A 13,116-nucleotide genomic window follows, 5' to 3' on the forward strand; every position below is an offset into this window, starting at 1 on the left:
TATAAGACAGCTGAGTATATTCAGCTAACTTGCTCAGCTGGGTGGCAGCTAAATACTGACCTCAAGATGTCTAGGTGCAGCCAATATTTGAGTCTGCTTTTTGGCGTTGATTAATTTTCTTATTCAGTAGTTTTTGTAACATAACGCAAATAGTAGTAAAATACATTTTATCAAATGAAGATTGCCGAGGTTTATCATCTAAAAGAACCAATAGTAAATAAATATATTACTTTTTCATACTGTTGCTGTGCAGAATATCCTGTTCTTTTTTTTTTTTTTTGAATGAGAGAAAAATGTAATATCAGTTTCATTTCAATGTGTTAAAAGACCCTTTTTTTCTATTTTCTAACTGTACTTTCACCTATTTTGTTTTAGGTTGTGTGGGTGGCTCAGAAAGGCCCTGCCATGGAAATGGCCATTGTAATGGGGATGGCACAAGAGGTGGAGATGGATCGTGTTCTTGTAAAGATGAATACACTGGACCATTTTGTCTAGAATGTGCAGATGGGTATTACAATACAGAGAGAAATAATACACATTCCTTTTGTACTGGTAACTACTGCATCTCTAATAATATGGAAATCTAGTCTTCCTGTTGCTTGCTTTTGAAATGACAACTATATTAGTTTTCATACACTTGAGACAGATTATTAGATAACAAGATATAATCTCTTGGGTCAGATCAGTTACTCAGTGGCTGTGCTGTGCAGAGGATCAGGATTTCTCTCCCAGGTCATGTCTTCTACTCCCCAAGTCATCTGGAGGTGGGGTTGCCATTGAGGCAGGGCTCACAGCCCCTGTGAGGAGAGAGAGAACATAAGAACATAGACATGCCATACTGGGTCAGACCAAGGGTCCATCAAGCCCAGCATCCTCTGTTTTACAGTGCCCCATTGCAAGTACCCAAATATTAAATAGATCCCAAGCTCCTATTCCTTATTGATTATTGGTAATTTATGGAATTCTCCTATAGTAATTTATCCAAACCTTTTTTTTTTAAAACCCATTTACACTAATTGCCGTAACCACATCCTCTGGCAATGAATTCTAGAGTGTTGAGTGAGAGAGAATTTTCTCAGTCATAGTTATTCTACAACAGTGACACCTAGTGGCCAGACTTATGGTTCGTGGTGGCTGTAAAGTTCTGAAAGGAGCACTGGTACTTGGTTTCTGGCTAAGGACTGACACTGCAATGACTGAGATTGGAGGAGATCAAGCTCATTGGGAATGAAAACTCATGGTACCATAGTTCAGCAGAGGCCAATTCCAGTTGAACTGGGAATCCCAATTGAGTAGGAAGAAATTGCCTCAGTGATTTGCTCTTTGTTTAGATTAAGTAGCTGATCCCACTTATTCAGTCTGACCAGTTTTAATGTTCTGAAGCATGTAATAAACATGCTTTTTAAACAGATCAAAAAGTGTCTGAACTTTCAAGACTGCCTAGGACCTTGTTGTTCCATTAAAAATTACTGCAGTCTCCAAAGTCTCCAGTTTTTGGGGTTTTTTGAGGATCAGCCCTGCTTGTAGAACTTCTTAGGTGAACTGATTGATCAGAAGCTCTTCAGTTATATGCACATGCTGCGTATAGGATGGTGATTGCAAATAGGAATCACCACCACTTTCTAGTTGAGCATCAAGGGAAAGCTCGGCTGAGCGCACCTTTAGCCCCGGTTTGGCCGCGCGTTTTCGACGCGCTATTACCCCTTACTGTATAAGGAGTAAAAATAGCGCGTTGAAGAGCCTGGCCGCACGTCGGGAGAGCGGGCGCTCGCCTCAGAGCGCTGGCTGTCCCGCGGTTTTTACTGTATCTGCCCGTTTGTTGTAACTGCTGTGGACCTGCAGGGTGGGGGAGTGCATTCTCACTTGGCTGAAGTAGGGCCCTTCAGGCTTGTTTGGTGACTGCATAAATAAACTTCTTGGGATTTAGGGCCTCACTGTCACATCCTTCTTTCACATAGCTGGATACATTTAGGGCAATCTTCCTACTTCCTATGGAGTTTGCAGTCACTCAGGTAAAAAGTACGCTTTGCATCTCACTGAGTTTCTCTTTGAAAATGTGGCTGGTACAGAAACATAGGGGCAGGTGCAAAGTCCGTGCCTGATAGCAACTCTGCCGACTTTTTTATATGAATAAATAGCGCACATGTTTACCCACAAAAGAAAATTGTGCCCTATTTCTTCCATTTCAGAATGACTTTTAAATATCTGTGCATTTACAGCATGAGAGTATATCTTTTCAGCAGTTAGCTGGGTTGGGAGACAACACAGCAGATATTTTCCTAAGCAATTCAGTTTTGGTTGATGGGAAAGAGATGACTTGTCTTACATGATTCATGTGTATAGTAGTGTTTGTTTGTTTGTTTATTTATTTATTTATAGGTTTTTATATACCGAAGTATTGGTGAAGGCCTTCACTCCGGTTTACATTTTTAACAGCGAGATACAGTAGCAACTTTAACACGTAACATTTAACACGTAACATTTAACATGTGGTATTAACGAGATACATTGTCAAAATAGCCGCTTTAACATGTAAGCGATTATGGCGGAGGTGTGTATTGCAATCGGTTGATGGACTTAAGTGCAGGGGTTGGAGATAAACTATGGAGAGGGGCTTAATCAGGAGAGAGAAAAGTAAACAGTAGTGAGTCAGGGGATGGTATTAGGAACATCAGTTAACACCTGGTTCAGAGGGGGTAAAGAGTAAGAGGGTGTGTGGGGGAGTTGTGACAGGGGGGTGGTGGGAGGCATTGGAGGAGAAGGGAAGGGATAAGAGTGGAAGGGGAGGAAAAGGTAGGGGAACTGCTGTAGTTGTAAATGTTGATTTATCCAATCCCATCTTTATAAGCTTGTTTGAAGAGCCATGTTTTGAGTGATTTTTTGAACAGGATGGTGTTGTTTTGAGTCCGGAGTTTGGACGGAAGGGAGTTCCAGAGGTCGGGTCCGGCTATTGAGAACGCTCTTTTTCCTAGTGGTGGTTAGTTTGGCTGAGTTGACAGGTGGGATTTCTAGTCGTGTTTTGTTGGTTGATCTTGTGCATCGATGGGGATGGTGAATTTGGATTAGGGAGTTGAAGCAATCAAAGTCATTGTGGTGTATTGCGTTGTGTATAATTGTCAGTGTTTTGTACTCTATTCTTTTTTTCAATAGGGAGCCAATGTAGGTCTTTTAGTATGGGTGAGATATGGTCAGTTCTTTTGAGGCCGGTGAGAATTCGAGCAGTGGCGTTTTGTAGAATTTGAAGAGGGTATAAAGTTGATTTTGGTAGACCTATCAAGAGGGAGTTGCAGTAGTCGATGCCTGAGAATATCAAAGATTGGAGAATGGTTCTGAAGTCGGATTGGTTAAGTAAGGGTTTGAGGTGTTTGAGGATAGAGAGTTTGTAGAAGCCTTCTTTTGTTTTATTGGCAATGTGTTTTTTGAGGTTGAGTTGGGGGTCGATCCAGAATCCTAAGTCTTTCACTAATTCTTTTAATTTGATGGGGGTGTTATCAATGATGATGGGGTGGTTCAGGTGATCACCGGAGTTGTTTCTTTCAATCAGCATACATTTGTTTTTGTCTGTGTTGATGCAAAGCTTAAGTTGGTTTAGTAGAATTTTGATTCTGTTGATGGCCGTGGCTGCGATTTTTAGTGTGTTTTCCAGGGAGTTTGAGACTGGAATGATTAGCTGAATGTCGTCAGCGTATAGGAAGTAGGTGATGGAGAGGCTTGACAGAAGTTGGCAGAGTGGTAGTAGGTAGATGTTGAATAGGATGGCGGATAGCGAGGATCCTTGAGGTACTCCCGTTTCAAGAGGGATGGCATCGGAGGTGTGGTTGTTTAGGTTTACCTTGTAGGATCTGTTTTGGAGGAAGGAGGTGAACCATTCTAGGGTTTTTCCAGATAGCCCTACTTCAGAGAGCCTGGTGATTAGGCTACTGTGTTCGACTGTGTCGAATGCAGCAGACAGGTCAAGTAGAATGAGAATATAATGTTGTCCTTGGTCAAACCTCTTATAATCGTGTTTGTTAGGTTGGTGAGTAGAGATTCTGTACTGTGATTTTTTTCTGAAGCCGTGTTGGGTTGGGTATAGGATGTTGTTTGTATCAAGGTGGTCGTTCAGTTGTTTAAGGGCGGCTTTCTCGGTTAGCTTGGCGAGGAATGAGAGGTTTGAGATGGGACGGTAGTTACTCAGGTCGTAGGGGGTCAAGGTTCTTTTTTTTTTTTCAAGATTGGTTTTATGGTGGCGACTTTTAGGTTGGTCGGAAGATCTCCTCCTTCTAGTGATTTGTTTATAATTGCAGAGATGGTTGGTGCAATTGTTTGGGAGATTTTTTAGTGAGTGTGTTGGAATTGTATCAAGCTCGTGTCTGGCCGAGTTCAGTGATTTGATGAGCTTCTCTGTTTCAGAGATTGACATCGGATCAATCTCTGAAACAGAGAAGCTCATTATTTTTTTATTGTATTACATTATTAATAATGTAATACAATAAAAATGTGTTCACAAATGTTTCAGGTCATTAAGGGTAAATTTTGAAAGGCTTAGTCAGGATGCACATACTATAAGGCGTTGCATAGGTAGAATGGTTCAGTCCGTTAAGTGGATTTTCATTGCCTGAAAGTATGTGCTTTGCTTCACAATGCGCATACTTTTAGCCCTATAGAAAAGAGGCATTCTGAGAGCGGAGGAGGGGCATGGTTGGAAACATGCATACATTTAATTTAAAAATAATGTATAGTCGTAGTAGGCACACCGTTAATGCACATACTTTATACATCCTTTAGCACTTTGTAAGCGCATGCATGCACTTCTAGCCTTATTACAAGCCGATTTTGAAACCCAACGGTCATGGATACCTTGTGCTTGAAAATCAGCCGGGTTTGCATGGCTGAAAAAGTGTGCATGTGCTTTTGAAATTAAGCACCCTGTTGAAAATTTATGCTTAAAGGTGTAAGGCAGTTTCAAAGCAAATGTTCTTTTGGTAGCATATTTTTAAATGAAATTGGAGGAAACCTAAATCCTCTCTGTAAAGTCTTTGATTGTATCCTTCTCAGCCTGTCATGAGTCCTGTGAAACATGTACGGGAGCAACAAACCAAGACTGCCAGGTCTGTAAGGATGGCTGGTCCAAGGATGAAGAAGAATCTTGTGTAGGTAAGAACATGGTAATGTTCTCCCAAGCCCAATTTTGTTATGTAAAATTATCTGTCTATAATTAGAACATCTTGGTCATGATTGCCAGAACCATTTTGACTCCATGATTAACTAACAATACATTTATACTGAACAGTGATAGCAGTGTAAATGCATGCCATTCCTTTTCAAGAAGCACCATATGGTTGCATGAGTTTTTTTTTCTGTGCAAGGTTGGATGCAAGGAAACAAAGTAATTGTCTCAAGGTCACAATGAGTGGGAAGATCTGAGAGCAACACTTGGTAGCAAAATGTAATTTAAAACAAAAATGAATGTAAGAATTTATATCAAATCTGCCTGGTTTTTATTCCTAATGTTTCCCACTTTCCCAGCAGCAGAAGTCCATCAGAACAGTAGGGAAGAACATTATAATCTCTGTGCTGTTCAAATCCTCACTGCTTCTGAACCAGCATTATTCCTAGGGCCCTGAGATAGGAAAAGTAAATATTCAAAAGGAGCATGAGTCTGCATAGGTTGTTGGAATTATTGCGATTGTTTGTTTACTTGTCATGGTAAGTCCTCAAAGTAGCCACCATCATATATTTTTTTTAATGTTTCAGATGTGGATGAGTGTGCAGCAGAAGTTTCCCCTTGCAAAGATGAGCAGTATTGTCTAAACAGCGAGGGATCTTATTCCTGTAAAGGTTTGTGTTGGGAGTTTTGTTTAAAAATCTCGACTCTCTTCAGTCAGTTTGGCTTAATTTAGAAAGTAGAAAAGTAGTGCCGCTGCCTGAGGAATAGATCTCTAGTCTTGAGTGTACGTCTCTCCAGATATTAGCTAGAATTATTAACGTTTCAGACCCTGGCCCAAGTTTTCTTGTTCTCTTTAGTTAACTATGGATAAAACATGAACAGTTCTGCCAGTGTGTTAAAAGTAACACTGCTCAGATTAGTAATTCTTTTGTACTTATCTCTGTTGCATCCTCTCTTTATTTTTTTAATCCACATGTCCTTTTTTTGTCCAGCTCTTAGGAGATTTTTACACTTTTTTAAATCAGGTATGTTCTGGGTTCAGACCGTGCATGCTGGCATTCTGCCCAGGAGCTAATCTCACTGAGATCTACACTGAGGGTTACCTGAGGAGCATAAGCCTGTGTGCACACAGGACTACCTCAGGGGCTTACCCAATACAAACACTGGGATTATACCTGGGGGCTGGAACGCAGGAGCTTATTCCCTATACAAATAGCCACACACACATTTTGATTCAGTACATCACGGTTCCAGGTACTAAGTCAGTTTTTTTGAGCAATAGGAGGAGAGGACAAATAAAATCAGATCATGCAGAAGAAGGAATGGTAGATAACAATTGCTACATAGAAATAAAAAGCTTACATGTTTTCCAAAGGATCAGCCTGTGCTATCACTTCCAGAAGAAGCATGCTCTCCCTCTCTCTCTCTCTCACTGTTATTACTCCTTATACACTAAGGGGTAGATTTTCAAATAGCGCGATTTGGCGTACTTTTGTTGGCGCATCAGGCGCAAACAAAAGTACGCTGGATTTTAGTAGATACGCGCGTAGCCGCTAAAATCCGGGATCGGCGCGCGCAAGGCTATCGATTCCGAGCCGCGCAGCCTACCTCTGTTCCCTCCGAGGCCGCTCCGAAATCGGAGCGGCCTCGGAGGGAACTTTCTTTTGCCCTCCTCTCACCTTCCCCTCCCTTCCCCTACCTAACCCACCCGCCTGGCCCTGTCTAAACCCCCCCCTTACCTTTGTCGGGGGATTTACGCCTCCCAGAGGGAGACGTAAATCCCCGCGTGCCAGCGGGCCGCTAGCGCGCCGGGACGTGACCTGGGGGCGGGTCTGGAGGGCGCGGCCATGCCCCCGGTCCGCCCCGGGTCTACCTGGCTAATGTTTTATTGACTTTTCTTCAGGGAACTTGTCTAAATCCTTTAAACCCCATTATGCTAGTCACATTGACCATGTCCTTGATTTTACAGTTTGTGTGCTGACTGAAAAAAAAAAATACTTTCTAGGATTTGTTTTAAATCTTCTGGTGGTTAGTTTCATGGAGTGCCCCTTTGTGTTAGTATTATTTGAAAGAGTAACTAACCATCCACTTCAGTCGAATGAGGGAGGTAAACTGCATGACAGGCAGCATTGCTGCTTTGAAAACGTGGAATTTGGCAGCACTGTTTCAAATCCTGCATGGACCTGTCTTTCACTGAATACTCTTAAATTTGTGTGCAAACGCAACATGGGATCCAAATTCCAATTTTTCCCCTTGCATTAGTTGGAAAAGCAAAGGGCAGTTAGAGCTGCATACGATATCCTGTATAACACTGGTTCCCAGTCTTATCCAGAAGGTGCATACAACAAATATGTATATATGAGTTTTGCAATCACTGGGCCTCCAGTATATAGAGATTTAGCTCATACATATTCATGGTGATAGGCTGAAAAACAGATCAGTTAGGTGTGCCTTCAGGACAGGCTTGGAAATAGCTGCTATATAGTATTCACATTCAGGAGGCTTCTCCCAGAAAGCTCCAGATAATGTCCTGCCGCCTTTTCGGTCCTTGGACAGCGGCACTAGCATATGGGGTATTTGGGATGTAGTTCTGAAGTCTTCATTTCTGTCCTCCTGCCTCCAAATAAACCTAGCCTAGACTAACCAGCTCCTGTTTCTAATCACCAGAGTAGGCTAGTTCCTAGCCCTTAATGTAAGTCTGAATAATAATAATTCAGTTCTTATTCAGTAGTGCAAATGGCTCTGCTATCTGAAATAGAAGTTTCTGTCTGTTGTATAATCTTTTAGCCTGTGACAGAAGTTGCACCACCTGCCTGGGGGAAGGTCCTGATAAATGTAAAAACTGCTGTCTTGGATACACAATGGAAGGTGAAACATGCACAGGTTGGTTTAATTTTTTTTAGAGTAAACAGATGATGGTCGTCGTCATGGTATTTATGTGCACTTAACTGGTAGGTACGAAAGTATTGTAGTTAATGTATAAGAACTTCTGGGATACAGAATGGCCACTAGAGTCTACAACATTTTTAGCTACTAAAAATTCATTTAATATATCAATCTCCAAAAAAAAAAAAAAAAAATCCCGTAGCATTAGTAGATTCTACCAAAATTTCCAAATCTCCAGCACCCTCTGATGCCAGACAGTTGGTAAAACACAGTGACTTTCTGAGATCTTTGCAATTGGAACATCTTTTTTTTTTTTAATATATCTTTTTTTGTTGTGAAAACACACACATTCAAATTGCGTTGTTTAGAAGGAGTAAGACCATTTTTTCTAGTAACAGGATAGTCTGATAGGTTAATAGATTTTATTTGTGTTTCTAAAGAGTAAAAATATACCTGCAAAACTGGCTGAAAAGTTGTAACCTCAAAAGCTGTTGATCTCTACAGAGCCTCCTACATGATGAAGACATCTGATTAGCTGAGGCCTTTTGAATGATCTGTAATCCAAAAGAATAATGCAGTGGAGGTCGTTGAAACCGAAGGTTAATATGTTAAATTGACATTTGTAAAGCAGTAAGGTTGCACAAAGCTGAAGAGTAGACTCGAGAAGAAAAAAATTGAAAGAGAACACAAAAAGTGAATAATTTTATATCCCAAAAATTAAATATAAGAAATAAAATATATTACAGCAAAAAGAAAGGATCTTGGAATAATGGCCCAAAAGGAAGCAATAAAGCCAACAAACATACAAGTTGGTTTTGATCTATTGTTAACTAGTACAACTGCTTGTAATGTCTTGTCTGTTTCATGTCCACTCTACTGCTGCCACAGAATGTCTGTGAGATAAAAGAAGGAATTACTGTTTTTTACCTCTAGGAAATGTATTTTATTTTACTTTTCTATTTTGAAATTTAGATTTTATTGTGCACTGAGTAACATGAGTCATCTATCTGAAGTTTTATTAGCGGGAAAGGGAATCGCTCCATCTAACTGTGCCTCAGTTTACCTAACCATCCTTGGTGCTAATTCATATACCCTTTACCACCACCTCTTTTCTCACTGGACATGCTTATGCAGTCATGATGCCTGAAATATGGGGCCAGACCATTAACCCTCACCCCACAATTAGCTGCGTGTAGGTTTCTCTAATTTTGGCTCATCAGTGAAAGGTGTCCTGGAAATATTTGTAATTTTGCTTTCTAATTTACCTTTTTTTTTTTTTTGACTCTGCAGATTCCGCCTGCCCCATTATACTTCAGGTTCAGTCAAAACAAAGGCTGGGATCTGCTGCTTATTCACAAATACCAGAGAATTTTATTTCTTCTCTATTTTAAATCCCTCCAATCCCAGCATGCTGAATCTGATCATTGCAGTAATCATCCTGAGTCATGCCCCAGGTTGCCTTAAGGAACCCTACAGAATTGTGGGCCCTGAATCCTGTCACTGGGTGTCACCCTTAAGGATGGCCACGATTCCCTCTCCCCTGTGGGCTGTGAACATGGAAGACCAGGCTCTCGGTTCAAACCAGGGACCTTGCTCATGGCTGTGCACTGCACTGCCTGGTTTTTTCTATGTTTTTCATTCTATGTATTAGAACAAGCATAAAAAAGTTTAAATATATCAAAAACTGAATCTAAATCTTGAGGAGAGGCAGCAGTTCCTCCTTCTAATTTATAGTGAGCTTATTAAGAGATTCTACATAGATATAGTTTTTTTTTAATATATAATTAGTACAGTTTAGGAGAGGTTTGCACTTTCTTTGTTTAACCATGGACATTTCAATCCTATAGATATAGATGAATGTAACTTTGATGAAAAAGTATGCACAAGAGAAAATGAAGACTGTATCAATACACCAGGCAGTTACAAGTGTGCCTGCTCTGAAGGCTTTGAAGATAAAGATGGAGAATGTGTACAGAATGTAGAAAAAGCAGGTGAGTGGTTTGTTTTTGAATGAAATGTTAGAATAAAGGAAAACTAATAAGTAATCTTTTACTTATATTTTTGTCCCCACAATCTCTTCTTTCTTTTAGGCTTTCAGCTCAATCAGAATTTTTAGGCTATGGAACCATGAGCTTTCATTTGTAACTATTTGGGATTTTTCCCTATTGTATAGCACAGTGGATTTCAACCCAGCCTTTGGGATACACCTAGCCAGTCAGGTTTTCAGGATATCCACGGTGAATATGCATTAAATAGATTTGCATACAATGGAGGCTGTGCATGCAAATCTACTTCCTGCATATTCATTGTGGATATTCTGAAAATCGGACTGGCTAGGTGTGTCCTTAGGATTGGAGAGGCTATGCCAGAACCTCTGGCATAGCCTCTCCAATCAAGCTCAGGCATTGTAGTGAAAGTCTTCAGCCAAGTCACAGACCACAGCTCCCTCTGGGTACATGCACCAGTAGGTGTCAATGTTGAGCATTTGCTAAGACTCCTTTCCCCAAGAGGAGCAGAATCTGGACCCAGGAATTGAACTGCTGAGCCCCTGGGCTGGCCTGAGATTTTATTAGTTTCATGGTTCTAATTGATCTGATACTCAACATGGAATCTTCATAACTTTCTTCTACTCTGCACTTAAGGAAGACTTCTCTCAGGAGTGTGTCCCAAATCTCCTTAAAGAAAAATTGAACCTTAAAGTTCATACTAATTTGAAAAAGTATTAGATTTATAATATAACTGGTAAAAGGCTTCTGAATTGGGAATGTACTCTTTTTTTGAATTTGGGAGCATCATATGGCAAAGCAGATAACTTGATGGGTACAAGTTGCAAGATATTTTTTTTTCAATCTTAAGATCCATAGTTTTGATTCAGATTCTAAACGCTGATGGTTGGTTTAATAAAATTTGATATACCGCTTTTCAAATATATCAAAGCTTACCTCCCACGTACAGAAAGCAAGTGATACGGTTAAGGATTATTATAAATTTGTAGATGAAAATTTTAATTCTTTTGTAGAAGTTTCCATCAATTGATTGAACATTTTATTTTTAACAGAAGAAAACGTTGAAGTTGAAGAGGCATCATCAGAGCATTCAGATTCAGCTACTGTGCACGAAGACCTATGATCACTATTCGAAAGCAAACATACGTTTCGATATTTTTAAGTTATTTAGACTGGAACTTTTTACATACTTGAAACAAAATACTGTGGAAACTTTTCCTTATACAGTTGCAAGTTGGCAATATCTGGTATTAGCATTCCCTTCAATTGAAATTGAATGAGATAAAAAAAAAACATCAAAGAAGAGATTCCAACTAACACAGACTCTTTGGGGGCAGCAGACGTAAGAAAATATAAAAAAAAGATATGCATTTTTTTTATGCACATGTGTTGAGTTTCTGTGTTTTAACTCCTTATGAAGCTTGGATAAGGCCTGTGGGAGGCTGTTTATTTTAAAGCTGCTACCTGGGATTGTCAGAGTCGATAATCAGGCAGCATTTTCATCCTTCAACTGTGCATATTAAAGGAATATTTCACAATTCCTTAAGCCTACGGTCTGAGTTTGTTGTGCCAATGATAACATCTTGGAGAATTTTTAACTGTATTCCCCACCCCAGAAGCACTGAACATGTATGTGCCAGTAAATTCCACCTTATTTGGTACTTAAATGAGATTGAATTGTCTTTTCGGGCTGTATTTCTTTTTGTTTTGTTCATGCAAGGAAGTTGTCTCATATTTTGATACGGTTCTTTGTAATAAAACCAGATTATTCAATATGAAACATGAAAATGTTTTTTGTGTTTGTTAAGCAGCATTTTGTACTGATTTAATCTTTTTGATAACTTGCACAGAGTATGTCAATTCTGATTTATAAAAGAGAAAACCTATGTAAAAAAAAAAAATAAGGCATTCCTATTTTTATACATAGAGATGGTATGGTTGTCTTGCATTCTAGAATTTGTAAAATAGCAATTTGGAGATTTGCTAGCATATTAAAGTAATTTCCTTCTCATCAAACTTGACTTTCAAGATTTTTTTATATTAATTGGTTCATGAAATAAATGGGAATTTGGTGGGTTTTTTAAAATTTTTATTTCATTTATTTAGATATGTCTTAACTTATTGCAAGTGCACTCAAAGCAATGTACAGTATGGAAATCAAATAACTATAATCAGAAATCTATAAAATGATAAATACATTCAAAAAATCATTTTGCAAAAGTCAGAGATTAATACAGTTGCATATCATAGTAATCATATTTACCAAATTTGGACTTGGCGACCTAACAGTAATAGTAATTCAAATTATTACAAATCATAAACAAATTTATATAAACAATAATGGGTGTTCACATGCAGACCTTGTGATTCTGGATCACTGATAAAAGCAATCTCCAAATAAAATAAAATGTCCCGAATAATCTGAAGATACCAATAAAATTGTGAAGAATAACAAAACATATTTCTTCTTGCTCAGATGTGTTTTGTATGTGAATGCCTTTATCAATAGTATCCTGTAGTGTGTCTGTCTTACTTTGGGCAATGAAAGGAAATAATGTGTGGTGATAAGAAAATTGCATATTCACAAATTTTGAGGAAAAAGGAATTGTTTAAGCCTAGGCACTAAGAAACATACAACTTTACATACATCTAAAACCAAAATATGCATAACAATAAAACATCAAAATAGACAGACATAATGACTATCACAAGAATACTCTTTAAAAAAAAAAAAAGAAATACAACTCCATAGTGCTGCTTGAACGTCCTCAACTGATCAGGAACCTTTTCTGCCAAAAAATACGTTGCATAAACGTAAACCACCTGAATCCTTTGGGATAACTACATGTAGGCCTGCTTAAAAGGAAATGTATTTAGCATAGCTTTAAAAATTTATAAACCTTCCATAAGATGCATGGATTCAGGGAAAGCATTCCATAGCACAGGAGCAGACACTGAGAGAGCTCTGCGAGGCATGCTTCTTTCAGAGATGGTAAGCCCAATAAGCCTCTGGGTTGACCTGAGAGCTCATGTAGGATCGTATAATAGTAAAGCATTTGCCCAGGGCAATTTCTA

The 13,116-nt window shown here is 39.1% G+C and overlaps 1 protein-coding gene across 3 annotated transcripts in view; it reads left to right on the forward strand.

Annotated features, from left to right (window-relative positions):
• The window catches only part of CRELD2 (cysteine rich with EGF like domains 2), a 49,423-nt gene extending 36,596 nt beyond the window's left edge, over nt 1-12,827 (forward strand). For all 3 annotated transcript variants that reach the window (XM_029615951.1, XM_029615952.1, XM_029615950.1), the window contains 6 exons: nt 376-552; nt 5,038-5,136; nt 5,737-5,820; nt 7,937-8,032; nt 9,883-10,026; nt 11,094-12,827. In XM_029615951.1, the coding sequence (XP_029471811.1) occupies nt 376-552; nt 5,038-5,136; nt 5,737-5,820; nt 7,937-8,032; nt 9,883-10,026; nt 11,094-11,164 (671 nt within the window). In that variant the 3' untranslated portion in view covers nt 11,165-12,827. The remainder of the gene's footprint in view (nt 1-375; nt 553-5,037; nt 5,137-5,736; nt 5,821-7,936; nt 8,033-9,882; nt 10,027-11,093) is intronic.
• Nucleotides 12,828-13,116: the final 289 nt, after the last annotated feature.

Source organism: Rhinatrema bivittatum, chromosome 9 (assembly GCF_901001135.1).
Source record: "Rhinatrema bivittatum chromosome 9, aRhiBiv1.1, whole genome shotgun sequence".
Taxonomy (NCBI): domain Eukaryota; kingdom Metazoa; phylum Chordata; class Amphibia; order Gymnophiona; family Rhinatrematidae; genus Rhinatrema; species Rhinatrema bivittatum.